We start from the raw sequence: 16,122 nt of genomic DNA, 5'->3' as shown, positions 1-16,122 counted from the left end.
TTTCTCATTTCAAATCAATCAAATCAAATTGTATTCGTCATGCTTTCCTAAACAACAGGTGTCAACTAACAGTGAACTGCTCACTTACGGCCCCTTTCCAACGATGCAGAGAAAATAGCCTACTCATGTTGCACTCAAACAAAATCAACATATTGCACATCTTGTTTATATCATCATTATAACTAAATCAGCAGTAGTGTCACCATTAGGACACAAAAAAGCCCCTCTTGTTGGGGTCAAAACACGCAAAAGAGTGTCTTTCTATAGACATGCATGTGTATTAAGGATAGACAGGATCAAAGACTGTGGAAGTAAACTCTGTAGCCAATCTCTCAACACAGTTTCCCTGGACCTGAACCATTACTCGAACACATCAGCTATTCTTTCTCAATCTCACTGGCCAAAAAAAGACGTGTGGCCTGTTATCCTTTCGGAGGCCTTCTGCCCTGCGTCTGTCTGTCCGAAGGGTTCTGGTGGGAGCAGGTGGTTGGAAAGGCTATGCTGACAGGCAATGGGGGTGTATGGTGGGGCCTGCTGGGCCAGGCCTGACACACGCTATCTGGACGGCTCTGGCCCCTGAGTGACAGGCACCCCTTGTGACTGTGCTGCCCTATAAGGACACATGCGGTTTACGGCGACGGACACCTCACAGCTCTCACTATCACCCTCACCCTACTGGTCCTTTCTTTAGCCCCCCCCCCACTCTTACTCTATACTGTAGTGGGACTGGGCATTCCTTCTGGAAGCTTCTGAATGGGAGCTTCGAGAAAGCGCCCCTTGTATAAAAAGACAGGAGTAGGCCCAGGGGTCCTCAGATACAGCGAGTGAGAGGACATTCACCTGAATCCATAGAGGATTAGGACCAGTGAAATACAGAGATTTAAATACTAGATTCATCTGCAAAGGAACAGCAGAGACGCTCTGAGATTCAATCTACAGCGATCAGAAAACGCCAAGTGAAGCACAGGAGCACATTCTTATCTAGTCAAGGTAAGAGGGAGATAGATGAAAGGCAAACCAAATGAATAGCTACTTGTAACTCAGGAGTGTAAGGAAGGTCAATAGAAAATATTCTGGAAATACATTATGCATTCATTTTATAAAGGTGAAAGACCAGCAGGAAACAAGCAGCCTACAGTATGTTGGTACTCTATACAGAATAATGTATATTGGGGAAGATTTGAACTGTATTAATCTGAAATTGCATTAAATCAGTGGGGAGAATTTAACAGACAGTTTTCCTGGGTCTGGTAGAACCCTTTGTGTGAGCACGCCCGGAGATGAGCACATGGAATATGACCCTGGTTAGAGGGAGAGAGAGACATGGCAGCTGAAGAGAAGGAAGAGAGGCTTGGCAGTTGGCACAGAGAACAATTACAATCAAGTTACCTATAACAAGTTATTAAAGAATGCAATTATCAGACCTCAAAGTGTCTTAGACCAGAACCTACATGATTAATATAGTCAGTTTGAAGCCAAGGGCAATGATGGATTCATAGATGCATTGATCTGGAAAAAGTAGTTTTATGAAGCCTTGATCATTTTTATGGATAAGATGCTGCTTTAGGAAAAAGTGTCTTCAATGGGGAAGAGTGTTAATGGCATTTGACGAATACTTCTCAGTATATCAGTGCTTTAAAACAATCAGGACATTTAAGACCAACTATAATAGTTTTGCTGAAATTAAATAACACACAAAACCCTATAGTAGAGAGGACAATTCCATGCTGAAGACATAATAAAACTCAACATTTTTCTATTCAAGACAAAAGTCTTACATCATCTTAGTCACATTCACATGGCACCACTACAACTGTTGGCAAGGGGGTGTGAAGATTCTGTAAACTCCACCCTCTTTTCAAATGGCAGAGGCCTTGATTGACAGATGGGGCCTGTGCAACAGGAGCCTCTGATGGAGGGCTGTAACAGCTGCCTTTCTTCCTCAGCACTTCTATCCCTCATTGCCATGTGGCTGACTAGACTTGAGGCTTTCTAGAAAATAATCAGGTGTCTCTGGATGTTAAAAAACTTTAAAAAGGCAACATTTCCTGCAATGACTATTTGTAAGCTACAATAAGTTTTATTTTCTTCAATTGCGCTGAAGCAAGACTTATTGCAAAATGCAGCAACAAGCCTAAAGTGCTTTTAAAAAGCATGTCTTCTGAAAAGCCTTAATTCAAGGATATTCACTCATTCTTAGGATAATAAAAGTACAATTAAAGATCTTTCAATGTCTGCCATTTTGTTTCTCCAGATGCCAGAGATAGCCAGCCACACCATGGAGGAGGAAGTGGAGACCTTTGCCTTCCAGGCTGAGATCGCCCAGCTGATGTCCCTGATCATCAACACCTTCTACTCCAACAAAGAGATCTTCCTTAGGGAGCTCATCTCCAACTCCTCAGATGTGAGTAGATTAATCATAACGCTAAATTGTCCCATGTAACATTTTACCTTAGTAACCAACCACTCATACACTGCACTCTGAGCCAATAGAGAAAATAAGTTATAGCTCAGAGTTAGCATGCTAACCACATTGTTAAATTAGCTCAAGCTATCAACCAAGAGACTTCTTTTTACCATTGTGACCTCTTTTTTTCATGTTCTGAAAGGCTTTGGACAAGATCAGATACGAGAGCTTGACAGACCCCACCAAATTGGATTCCTGCAAGGACCTGAAGATCGAGGTCACCCCTGACCTGCGCACTCGCACCCTGACCCTGGTTGACACCGGCATCGGCATGACCAAGGCCGACCTGATCAACAACCTGGGAACCATCGCTAAGTCTGGCACCAAGGCCTTCATGGAGGCCCTGCAGGCTGGAGCTGACATCTCTATGATCGGGCAGTTCGGTGTGGGTTTCTACTCCGCCTACCTGGTGGCTGAGAGGGTGACCGTCATCACCAAGCACAACGATGATGAGCAGTACATCTGGGAGTCTGCAGCTGGTGGCTCTTTCACTGTCAAAGTTGACAATGGTAAGCCTTTTCAACAGTATTGATTAATATGCTACTACAAACACCTTTCTCCAATACAACACTATAAACCCTCTTCCTGCATAAGTTGAATCTGCTGTGCATCAATGTCATTCTAAAGGTAGTAAGCCTAGATCCAATGTGTGAGTCTGATTTGTCCGATCTGAAGGTGAGTCCATTGGCCGTGGCACCAGAGTGATCCTGCACATGAAGGAGGACCAGTTTGAATACTGTGAGGAGAAGCGCGTCAAGGAGGTTGTGAAGAAGCACTCCCAGTTCATTGGCTACCCCATCACACTCTATGTAAGTTCTAATAGAGCTCTATATTTCTTTAGTCGTAACAAAATATTGGGGAGATTAACTGAAATATACTGTATAAACTAGGAAAGTAACCTGTCGATAATAGTGGACCCAAACATTGCTCCCTATAGTAGGCAAATCCTAAAAAAGTTTGATAACATGAACATTTTCATCAAGGTGGAGAAGTCTAGAGAGAAGGAGGTGGACCTTGAGGAGGGAGAAAAGGATGAGGAGGCTGATAAAGATGCTGCAGCTGAGGACAAAGACAAGCCCAAGATCGAGGACGTCGGCTCTGATGAGGACGAGGACACCAAGGACAGCAAGAACAAGAGGAAGAAGAAGGTCAAGGAGAAATACATCGACGCAGAGGAGCTGAACAAGACCAAGCCTATCTGGACCCGTAACCCTGATGACATCACCAATGAGGAATACGGAGAGTTCTACAAGAGTCTGACCAACGACTGGGAGGACCACCTGGCTATCAAGGTGAGTCTATGATAGCAACCCGAAAACGCAACCCTTATGGGTTTATCTTGATCCAACCTATGAATTAATACATTATTAGGACTGTATGAGTCAATGTTTATGTTTTTATTCCCACAGCACTTCTCAGTGGAGGGCCAGCTGGAGTTCCGCGCTCTGCTCTTTGTGCCCAGGAGGGCTTCCTTCGACCTCTTTGAGAACAAGAAGAAGAAGAACAACATCAAGCTGTATGTGCGCAGGGTCTTCATCATGGACAACTGTGACGAGCTGATGCCAGAGTATCTCAGTGAGTACTGTTCCTTGAACCTTTCATGGATACCTCCTGAGCACCTCACTCAATCAGGACTTCAAGTAAAGCTGTAAGTAAGATGTCTGACCAATTGTCTCGGTCGTTCTCTCCAGACTTCATCAAGGGTGTGGTGGACTCTGAGGATCTCCCCCTGAACATCTCCAGAGAGATGCTGCAGCAGAGCAAAATCCTCAAGGTGATCCGCAAGAACCTGGTCAAGAAGTGTATCGAGCTTTTCATAGAGCTTTCAGAGGATAAAGATAATTACAAGAAGTTCTACGAGCAGTTCTCTAAGAACATCAAGGTACGTTCTTCCTCCCTTTGAAATGGCTTTTCCAAGGTACCACAGATTTTCTCCCAAACTTCTCCTTTTTGAGGGAGCTTATGCTTTAACATCTTCCATCGTTGTGTGCCTTTTAGCTGGGAATCCATGAGGACTCTCAGAACCGCAAGAAATTGTCAGACATGCTGCGCTACTACACCTCCAACTCCGGTGATGAAATGGTTTCCCTGAAGGACTACGTTTCCCTTATGAAGGACACCCAGAAACACATCTACTACATTACTGGTGAGCTGCCCTACATTTTTTCTCTACATTCTTTTTCCTTTGTTAAATCAATGTTACTTAATGTTACTTTTTAATGTTAAAACTTGAGAAAGAAACAGGGCAATCCAACTGTTAATAACTGTGTATCCTCTTCTAGGTGAGACCAAGGAACAGGTCGCCAACTCTTCCTTTGTGGAGCGCCTCCGCAAGGCCGGCCTGGAAGTGATCTACATGATTGAGCCCATTGATGAGTACTGTGTCCAGCAGCTGAAGGAGTACGAAGGCAAGAACCTGGTCTCTGTGACCAAGGAAAGTCTGGAGCTGCCTGAGGATGAGGATGAGAAAAAGAAACAGGAGGAGCTGAATTCTAAATTTGAGAACCTCTGCAAGATCATGAAGGACATCCTGGACAAGAAAATTGAGAAGGTACAAGCACAATTTACCTGAACCTAATGCCTCTGCAAAGTGTCTTCACCTTTTAATATCAGACCACTTACAACAACCGTCACTATGACTACTAATCATCTGTTTTCAATATTGACAGGTTTCAGTATCCAACCGCCTGGTCTCCTCCCCCTGCTGCATTGTGACCAGCACCTACGGGTGGACAGCCAACATGGAGAGGATCATGAAATCTCAAGCTCTCAGAGACAACTCCACCATGGGCTACATGACAGCCAAAAAGCACCTGGAGATCAACCCAACCCACCCTATTGTCGAGACCCTGAGAGAGAAAGCTGAGGCCGACAAGAACGACAAAGCCGTGAAGGACCTGGTCATCTTGCTGTTCGAGACTGCTCTGATGTCTTCTGGATTCACACTGGACGACCCTCAGACCCACGCAAATCGCATCTACAGGATGATCAAGCTTGGCCTGGGTGAGTTGATCAAGCTTATTCGCCCTCAACTTTTGACTTGGTTGATGGGGTTGAAAGTCTCCTCCTAGAGCAATATACAGACAGGGCTGCAAACACCAAGTAACTGACAGAAATATCATGGTAGTACAATGGTAAGGAATATGGCTTTTGCTTTTCCCACCCTTTGGCTGTCTGAATAGCAGTTAGTACACCAACTGAAGATGATTTTCTAATGTGGGCTATTTCTTCCCCTCTACAGGCATCGATGATGATGACTCAGCAGTGGAGGACATCCTCCAGCCCAGTGAGGATGACATGCCTGTCCTGGAGGGAGATGATGACACCTCTAGAATGGAGGAAGTTGACTAAAGATATTACAGCAGTACATTTTATTTCTCCCTTTTAACTCTTTATTTTGTAAGTAAATTTTTTTGTGTCCCAAATAGACTTTCCAATTGACATTTTCCATGACTGTCGAGCTGTGGGGAAAGTATTGAATTTAATCAATCATAATTAATCAATACCATAATCATATAGTATACCGGCTGCCTATTCACATAGTATATAGTATACCCTATTCAACTGTACTTTAATAATAGGCTATTTAATGTCAAGTCAACAGGGATTTGACTTGTCTTTTTGTAACTGTGAGCTATTTTCTATGAAAAACGACAAGATTTATAATAAAGATGTATTTAGAAACATATCTTACATTGTCTCCTTCTGGTTGATGAATCCTCTTTTTCAAATAGTCTGGATTATTGTGATGTCAGGCATGTTTATAATTCAACACAATTTAATATCTCAGAGATGGATGAATGGACTATTTATTTTGCATCACCTTACCCTCTCCTAAGTGCTCCCTGTATTGACAGTATTTCACATCTTGTTTTCTTGTGAATTCTTTTGAGTTATCATGATGATGAACATGCCATGATATTGTCGTGGAAATTCAACACAGGAACACTATATTGGTATGTACTGTACCAATGACTTTGTTTATATGAAGGTATGAACCCAGATTATTTTTTATTTTTTTATTTTTTTATACAAAATTAACACTGAAATCGCCACGCCCATAAACCCGCCTTCGCAGAATTGAATGCAAGAGGGGCGTGGACAGAGTTCTAGCGTTTGATTGACATTCCATCGCTCCTCTCAGTGCACACACTCATCCTACACACTGTAGAAGCACAGTTTAGGAAGAGTCCAGACGGTTCTAGAAGCTGAGGATTTCTCGAAGACGTTCAGCTGGTATAAAACCTTGTCAGTTGTCCTCCTCCTCCCCATCTTTGCCGTTAGTTGTCTGGGTTGTGTTTGGTCGGGGACCAACTTCTGAAGAAGAGTACAGGGACATTTCCATCCACAGTAAGGTAAGAAATGAAATAACATTTTCCAACAGAGTGTCACTCTCCAATTCATACAGTCAGTGGTAGTCCAGTCTATTAACAAAATATATAGATTATATTTTATTTCTTTGCCATCAGAATAATCCACCCAAAACATTATTTAGTTGCAATGAATTGTATTGTACTTTTCCTAATTTCCTTACATTATTTCAGCATAGCCCACCATCCATACGTTGTTTGCATTCATTATATTATGAAGCTGACCTATAAAACCTGCAGTATATCCCGTCATGGATCTTGACTGTCTGTCACACTTTGATCATCATTTTCCGAAACTGATTTTCATTCACTTTACTAAACAATAACTATTCATCACGATTTGGATAATATTTCTAAAAGTAGGAAATTCATAAATATAATCATAACTCGTTATAATACACAGTCGCGTGGAGGAGATTGCGATATGATAGATAGAAACTGATTATGCGCTGGTAGGTTCTAGAATCATGTTATTTACCGTACGAACCGGCAGGTGGAGCATGTTTGTCCGCTGTTACTTCAAGCCACGTGCTTTCGGTCAGATTACACTGAGATTTGACGATGAATGCATATATATCTATATTTTTATATATCCCTCCCTCTAAAAACTGTTGCTTATTAATTAGCGCATCGTCATTGTGGCTGGTACTTCCATAGCCTACCAGCAGTGTGGAATGTAGAATATTTGATTCTATTAGAGTCCGCCTGTTCAGAGTAGATAATTATTCATTGATGTCATTTCCTTACAAGGAATTTATTTCAGTTTATTTTGTTGAATACTTTGCTCTCTGAAATAAGCTATGTAAAATATACTTATTACATTTTGAAGGAAACATTTGGAAAAGTGTTCATATTTTTTTTTGGGGGGGGGGGGGGATTATATTTATGACTGATATGTGGTAGTCTCACTTTGCTATCTTTAGATGAATGCACTAACTGTAAATCACTCTGGATAAGAGCATCTGCTATAAATGCCTAAAATGTGGCAAGGACCTGTGGCTTCTCTGCTGATGGTTTGCATTTGGTGGATTACAGTCATGAAGTCAATGCAGCTGTGAGGAACAGAGAGGACAGTCTGTTACACACCATCTGTCTGTTTTAAGCTATAAATCCCTTACGGAACTCCATGCAGGTGCACAAGCTAGTGCGCTCATTAAAGGCCCAGTGCTGTCAAAAACATGATTTCCTGTGTTTTATATATATTTCCACACCGAGGTTGGAATAATCCTGTGACATTTTGAAAATGATGATAACTCCCTTTTAGTGTAAGAGCGGTTTGAAAAGACCACCTGACATTTCAGCCTGTTTTGGTGGGATGGAGTTTTGGCCTGTCTGGTGTCATCACCAGGTGGTAAATTAGTTAAAGATGCAACATGTAACTTTTTGGGCGACCTGGCCAAATGCACATAGAAATGTTAGTTATAGATCTGCGTTCTCATTGAAAGCAAGTCTAAGAAGCGGTAGATCTGTTCAATGTGCACTATTGTTATGCTTCCCTTAACTTTAGATTTTGCATCTTACTTTTGGTTTTGTACACCAGCTTCAAACAGCATAAAATTATTATAGAAAATATGTTTCACAGCGGTTTAGATTGTACAATGATTCTCGACACCGTACTTGGTTGTTTTGTCACATGAACTGAAATTAGCTAAACTATTTGAATTTTTGCAACCAGGAAATGGTTCAGTGATTTCTACATAGTACACCTTTTAATAGGCCAATAAGAAAGATACTTCCAAACCTCTCTGCCAATAATGGCTAGTTTTCAGTTTCCCACTCAGACCACTCCCAGACAGTTCTAGCAAAATTCTTGCTTGAGGAAATAGCTCTTTGCTAAGAAGCAGTTTTTGTTGCTGTTTTCAATTAAAATGATCACAAAATCACAGTAAGGTACTTAATTATTTGATATTGAGATTAAAATGACTGCATTGGACCTTTTTTTAAGTCTGAAACTCAAATGTCAGGTCCAGCCTTGTCTTATGGTTTTGAGAACTAGTATTGTGCCAGTGACATCCCTACTAGCCACTCACTGACTGTCGTTGACCTGATGGAGCTGTCTGGACTGCCATGACCATACTGATACACAGTGGTTCATTTGGGGATGGAGTTGGAAAATGTGTTTTTGTCGGTGATGTCAGATTGCACAACTTCGGCTGCACTGACAGTTCAAGGAGTGATGCAACCCGTCAGAAGACAATCTGGTGTTTTGTCTCCTTCTCAGCGTGTGTGTCTGTTGTCTCCACAGATGCCGGAAGCCCATGACGCTCCGATGGAGGAGGAGGCAGAGACCTTTGCCTTCCAGGCTGAGATCGCCCAGCTGATGTCCCTGATCATCAACACCTTCTACTCCAACAAAGAGATCTTCCTTAGGGAGCTCATCTCCAACTCCTCAGATGTGAGTACTTCAGACACCACAAGCACTTAGACTACTTGGTAGATTTGATTTGACAATTCATAAAATACACAGGCATTTTACTTAAATTCCTTGTTTATTGCACCACTATTAATATTTGAAGTATCTTTAGATTGTTTTAATTCATATTTTATTACACACAATAAAATATTGATGTAGCCTGCAGGATACATTTACATATAATTAAGAGTTTTGTTAATCTCGTGCTGAGGTCAGTGTGAAATCAAAATGCAGATTTATTTAGACCTATTTATTTTCAATCGACTACTAGGCTCTGGACAAAATCCGCTATGAGAGCCTGACAGACCCGACCAAGATGGACTCTGGCAAGGACCTGAAGATCGAGGTCATTCCCAACAAGGAGGAGCGCACCCTGACCCTGGTTGACACAGGCATCGGCATGACCAAGGCCGACCTGATCAACAACCTGGGAACCATCGCTAAGTCTGGCACCAAGGCCTTCATGGAGGCCCTGCAGGCTGGAGCTGACATCTCTATGATCGGGCAGTTCGGTGTGGGTTTCTACTCCGCCTACCTGGTGGCTGAGAGGGTGACTGTCATCACCAAGCACAACGATGATGAGCAGTACATCTGGGAATCCTCTGCTGGCGGATCCTTCACTGTCAAAGTCGACACATCAGGTAAAGACAGATTATAGTTTTACAGTGAACTGTACGACTTAACTCTATGTTATCATATGAATCGGTGTGAACTGAAAATATGTGTAGGCCTACAGTTACAATATATAATGTAGGCCTACAGTTTGACTGTTTTCCTGGTATGGTCTGTTCTAAACGCTGACTTGACTCCCATGTCTCTCTCCTATAGCTGAGTCTATTGGTCGTGGCACCAAGGTGATTCTGTACCTGAAGGATGACCAGACAGAATATTGTGAGGAGAAACGGGTCAAAGAAATCGTAAAGAAGCACTCCCAGTTCATCGGATACCCCATCACACTCTTTGTAAGAACTAGTAGGCGTGAGTGGATTAAATTGTAACCAGTGTCAAATCAACCCCTAGCTGTAGTGGAAACTCCACTGAGTGATTACTAAGTTGTTGGAAGTACATCTCAAGGATCCTTTCAGATTTGCATAAAAGAGGTCAAGGGAGGGGGTAGGAAGAGATTTCAGATTGGAAAAGTGATTGGACGATAAATTGATGCTGATAACTTTTTTCACTTTTTGCATTTTTATATTGAATGTGAAACAGGCACACAAATATTTCTGCCAACTACCCTCTAAAAATGACTTACTGTACATCAACTCTGTCCCCTAACATGCCCATGATCCTCTCTGTTCAGGTGGAGAAGGAGCGCGACAAGGAAGTGAGTGATGATGAGGCAGAGGAGGAGGAGAAGGAGAAGAAGGATGGGGAAGGAGAGGAGGACAAACCTGATATTGAGGACGTAGGCTCAGACGAGGAGGATGACCATGATCATGGCCATGACGGCGCATGTGGGGACAAGAAGAAGAAGAAGACGAAGAAGATCAAGGAGAAGTACATTGACCAGGAGGAGCTGAACAAGACCAAGCCCCTTTGGACTCGTAACCCTGATGACATCACCAATGAGGAGTACGGAGAGTTCTACAAGAGCCTGACCAATGACTGGGAGGAACACCTGGCTGTCAAGGTGAGGATATTCTATTTATATTGGCCAACAGAATAAGTTTCCACACTGTTTATTTACAAAGTTTCACTCTGATTTGTAAAGTCATAGGTAGTACCAGGATTGGTCAGTTAATAATGCTTGAGCTAGTTTCATAATGGCATACAAGAAGATAGTTTTTTTTGTTAGTTGTTGACCTTCTGTTTTCTTCTACAGCACTTCTCAGTGGAGGGCCAGCTGGAGTTCCGTGCACTGCTCTTTGTGCCTCGCCGCGCGCCCTTTGACCTCTTTGAGAACAAGAAGAAGAAGAACAACATCAAGCTGTACGTCAGGAGGGTCTTCATCATGGACAACTGTGACGATCTGATCCCTGAGTACCTCAGTAAGTCAGACAGAACTGAAGTAGATGCTCACATAGAGCAGGTCTGTGAATGATTAACACAGCTATAATTCATCTGACCCATATTGTCTCTGTCATTATCTCCAGACTTCATCAAGGGTGTGGTGGACTCTGAGGATCTCCCCCTGAACATCTCCAGAGAGATGCTGCAGCAGAGCAAAATCCTCAAGGTGATCCGCAAGAACCTGGTCAAGAAGTGTATCGAGCTTTTCACAGAACTCTCAGAGGACAGAGAGAACTACAAGAAGTACTACGAGCAGTTCTCCAAGAACATCAAGGTCAGTTTCATACTGATGTGACACTGTAAACATAGTAATAATGGATTGTATTATGTATACAGAGCTTTTCACTAGTTTTCTGACAATTGATGTGTAACAGCAGCACCCACCACATGGGTGGTACACGGCAACCATTTTGTGCCAACATGCTCACCACATCAGCTATCATCATTGTAACATTACCTTCAAGGTCAGCCTGAACTAAACCTAGGTTGCGACAGTCACTTTGTATCTAGTGGTATAATAGGATGTAGAAGACAATCTAGGTGGATACTATGTCATATACCCACCTGTTCTTTGAAGAATCATTGGGGAACATTCTGAAAGGTGTAGCTGTAGAATGTTCCAATAACCTTTAACTGGTCGCCACCTGTCTGGTCCCCTCGCCACCTGTCTGGTCCCCTCGCCACCTGTCTGATCCCCTCGCCATCTTGTCTCCTCTAAACCTGATATAAGCTGCTTAGGGCCCTGTCACTCAGTGCTCCTTACCGCCATCTTCTGTCTTGCTGAAGTGGGTTTGCATGACTAGGGTCATGCAAACCTATGGCATATTGTTACAGTTATTGCATACATCTTAAGGTAGGCCTTGGAGTCCAAGTTAAAACAATCTGCAGGGGGCACACCTTTCATGTCCTCCGAAATTATGTGAAATCTGGCTCTAATCTTAAAGGACGTTTACCTTACTGACACAAGGCAACAAACAAGCCCCTTCTAGATATCATATTTGTCAGAACTTTGGGTTACTTCCTGGAAAATGTAAAAGTCTCGTAACGCATCAAGATACTTTCTGGGTGACTTGTTGTTTAACTGAGATCTCCTGTGTTTTCTTTCCCAGCTGGGTATCCATGAGGACTCTCAGAACCGTAAGAGGCTGTCAGACATGCTGCGCTACTACACCTCAGCCTCAGGGGACGAGATGGTCTCCCTGAAGGACTACGTCACACGCATGAAGGACACCCAGAAACACATCTACTACATCACAGGTGAGGAAACACACTCCTCACTGTACAGCCCAGTTCATAGGTTGTCAGATGGAAAGAACCTGTTTGCTCAAGTTGTTTTACCTACTGCATGTTTCAGGCGAGACCAAAGACCAGGTGGCCAACTCCGCGTTCGTGGAGCGCCTTCGCAAGGCCGGCCTGGAGGTGATCTACATGATTGAACCCATTGATGAGTACTGTGTCCAGCAGCTGAAGGAGTACGATGGCAAGAACCTGGTCTCTGTGACCAAGGAGGGTCTGGAGCTGCCTGAGGATGAGGACATGAAGAAGAGACAGGAAGAGCAGAAGTCTCAGTTTGAGAACCTCTGCAAGATCATGAAGGACATCCTGGAGAAGAAAGTTGAGAAGGTGAGGACGCTTAATCACACACTGCTTACACAGATATCATGTTGCTGAAGAGGCCCTTTATGAGGCAAATGTCAGGGGGCTTCACTCTACCTCAAAATGTCACCAATAAACCCCACTTTATTTACAAGCTCACTGACAGTACAACGATTGCCTGATTCAATGCTGTTCTGATCATCTTCCTAATAACCAACCTATCCTAACCCCCCCCCCCCCCCTTAGGTGACAGTGTCCAACCGCCTGGTCTCCTCCCCCTGCTGCATCGTGACCAGCACCTACGGCTGGACAGCCAACATGGAGAGGATCATGAAGGCCCAGGCCCTAAGGGACAACTCTACCATGGGCTACATGGCTGCCAAGAAGCACCTGGAGATCAACCCAGACCACCCCATCGTGGAGACCCTGAGGAAGAAGGCAGAGGCTGATAAGAATGATAAGTCTGTGAAGGACCTGGTCATTCTGCTGTTTGAGACGGCTCTGCTGTCCTCTGGGTTCACCTTGGATGACCCTCAGACACACTCCAACCGAATCTACCGGATGATAAAGCTAGGCCTGGGTGAGTTGATTTGCTCAAACAAGGAGGATGTTTGTGATCAATTGTAGCCCCTTTGCCTGTAGTCCTTTTGTGTTTTCTGATCTGAAGGACCCATGTTGGTGTAATCAATAAGGTCATATTGTCTCCATCTAGCCCTCCAGTATACTTTACTTAACATTAAGTGGCCTAGATATGAGAGAGCACCTTGTTAAAGCTTCAGTAACTGACCGTGACTCATTCCTCCCCCTCTTCCCCTGTCCAGGTATTGACGAGGATGAGCTGACCCCTGAGGAGCCAACTTCAACCCCCGTCGAGAACATGCCTCCACTGGAGGGAGACGAGGATACATCCAGGATGGAGGAGGTCGACTAGACCAGCTTGCTCAGCTGCTGTGTTACTGTAACTATGGCAGTTAGCTTTGGCACTAGTAGTATTGACAGGATTAATTTGTTTGTTCATAAACCTGGAATGTCCCCCCCCCCCCCTTGCCCTCCTACTTGATCCAAAATCCCTTGACCCGCATTGACCACATGCAGTTCAGATTCATTCCCCTACATGTTACATTCTTTTGAAGAAAAACAAGAGCCTGTTGACACTTTTTTTTTTTTTTTGTATCTTGAATTGTATCAAGCATTTTTGTATTTATTGACATTCCAATGTTCTTTTGTGTGTTGACTGTATGACTTGACTGTAAATATCTTCTCGAATTGATACTAACTTCAAATGTTGGGAACCCAAAAAATAATAAAGGTTACCACGTTAACCAATTGCATTGCTTCATTTTGCTATTTGTTGTCGAATAAAATTAGCTTTTCTAGAGGTTTAGTTGGATACTGCACAAATACTCCAACGTTATAATGGTATACAGCTTTTTCTGTCAGTAGGGTAAGTTGATTAAAACAATTACATTCAGCATCCTGCCTTCAAGGGAAATTAGTTATTTCTTACTTTTACCACTTTTTCTCCCCAATTTCATGGTATCCAATTGGTAGTTAGTCTTGTCTCATCGCTTCAACTCCCGTACGGACTCAGGCAAGGCGAAGGTCGAGCTGTGTATCTTCCGAAACAACCCAACCAAGCCGCACTGCTTCTTGACACAATGCCCACTTAACCCAAAAGCCAGCTACACCAATGTGTCGGAGGAAACGCTGCACCTGGCGACCATGTCATCGTGCACTGCGCTAGTGCACAATGGGACAAGGACAACCCTGCCGGCTAAACCCTCCCCTAACCCGGATGACACTGGGCCAATTGTGCGCCACCCCATGGGTCACGAGAGCATGGGCTCTGTCACGCCCTGGCCTTAGTGTGCTTTGTTTTCTTTATTATTTTAGTTAGGTCAGGGTGTGTGCTTTGTTTTCTTTATTATTTTAGTTAGGTCAGGGTGTGACATGGGGAATGTTTGTGTTTTGTCGTTTTGGGTGGTTATATGGTAAAGGGGGTGTTGGGTTTAGTGTATGAGTTTGTGTTGAGTGAATGTTTCTAGGTATGTCTATGGTTGCCTGAGTGGTTCTCAATCAGAGACAGATGTCTTTCATTTGTCTCTGATTGGGAGCCATATTTAAGGCAGCCATGGGCATCATGCATTTTTGGGTAATTGTCTATGTTCTATGTTGCATGTGTGCACTAGTTCTTGCATAGCTTCACGTTCGTCTGTTTGTTGTTTTTGTTTCGTTTGTTCATCTTCAAAATAAAGAGAAGATGTATTTTTCACACGCTGCGCCTTGGTCCTCTCTCTCACCACAAGACGATCGTGACAGGCTCGAACCCAGAATTTCTAGTGGCACTGATAGCACTGCAATACAGTGCCTTAGACCACTGCATCACTCAGGAGGCCATAAGTATTATTTCTAACAAAGATGTCTATATATCTCAGAATGTTGTGTTTCCCTGGAAATGATCAGAATTCGTTTTAACATTACAGTTTTGAAAACCATAGCTTGTCCAAAAAACTGGTCTCCTGGCACAACTCATCCCAGGACTGGGGTAAATTGAGCCACGGTACAGCATAAGTTAGGCCACCTACACATTTCTGTACTGAATTAAATATTACCACTCGTTTTAAAATCTTTTATCTTTATTTCCCTAACTCAATTCAACACAATCACAAGTGCTTTTTTGTTCTAATCATTTTAAACATATTTTAACACAGGCTTAACACCTTACACTTGACTTTTTTTAAACACTTTAAACATGGGGCAGGCCCTGTTAACTCATATCCCAAGAGATAATGCCTTGAATTATGCCTGGGAAGAAAACATTTACATTTGCTCAACTTGCATTGGCTTACCCATTTCTCAACTTACCCCAAGGCCATTGGTTCAAATTACCCCAAGGCAAACATTTTGACTCTATTAGCCCACAAAGCTTCAAGGATGCAATTTCATGCTAGGTTTAAGACCTCATATTGAAACTAATAACCCAACTGATGAAAAGAACAACCTTAAAATGATCTACTTTGGTTTAGAGGTTTCATGAATTAATTTGACCTGGTGAAATTTCTTACCACTTTTTCCATGTTTCTTCCTCCACACATTCCATGAAATGACCTCTTCCTAAATATTTGGTCAAATTATGAATTATACATTTTGTGGGTGTCTCAACTTACCCGTTTGGCTCAACTTACCCCACTCTCCCCTACTGTGCTGACAAATACTTTGCATTACAATCATTGTCTACGATAACAATTACATAGTTGCTTAGCCTA

General features: G+C 43.0%; 2 protein-coding genes across 2 annotated transcripts; both read left to right on the top strand.

The window, feature by feature from the left end:
- Positions 1-752: 752 nt before the first annotated feature.
- On the top strand, positions 753-6,155 carry LOC139582662 (heat shock protein HSP 90-alpha 1). The gene is made up of 11 exons (XM_071412858.1): positions 753-990; positions 2,255-2,404; positions 2,610-2,976; positions 3,143-3,276; positions 3,451-3,759; positions 3,877-4,042; positions 4,159-4,349; positions 4,466-4,613; positions 4,750-5,018; positions 5,137-5,470; positions 5,709-6,155. Exons 2-11 carry the CDS (start codon positions 2,255-2,257, stop codon positions 5,816-5,818), a joined length of 2,178 nt encoding a protein of 725 aa, XP_071268959.1. The 5' UTR covers positions 753-990; the 3' UTR covers positions 5,819-6,155.
- A 467-nt stretch (positions 6,156-6,622) lies between these two features.
- LOC139582661 (heat shock protein HSP 90-alpha-like) lies at positions 6,623-14,182 on the top strand. Its single transcript, XM_071412856.1, has 11 exons — positions 6,623-6,822; positions 9,083-9,232; positions 9,522-9,891; positions 10,079-10,212; positions 10,551-10,880; positions 11,073-11,238; positions 11,344-11,534; positions 12,370-12,517; positions 12,615-12,883; positions 13,103-13,436; positions 13,678-14,182. The coding sequence occupies exons 2-11, from the start codon at positions 9,083-9,085 to the stop codon at positions 13,785-13,787; spliced, it is 2,202 nt and encodes a 733-aa protein (XP_071268957.1). The 5' UTR covers positions 6,623-6,822; the 3' UTR covers positions 13,788-14,182.
- The last annotated feature ends 1,940 nt before the right edge of the window (positions 14,183-16,122 follow it).

Source organism: Salvelinus alpinus, chromosome 8, assembly GCF_045679555.1.
Source record: "Salvelinus alpinus chromosome 8, SLU_Salpinus.1, whole genome shotgun sequence".
NCBI lineage: Eukaryota > Metazoa > Chordata > Actinopteri > Salmoniformes > Salmonidae > Salvelinus > Salvelinus alpinus.
The sequence above is the reverse complement of the archived record's forward strand: the minus strand, read 5'-3'. Positions and strand labels throughout refer to the sequence as shown.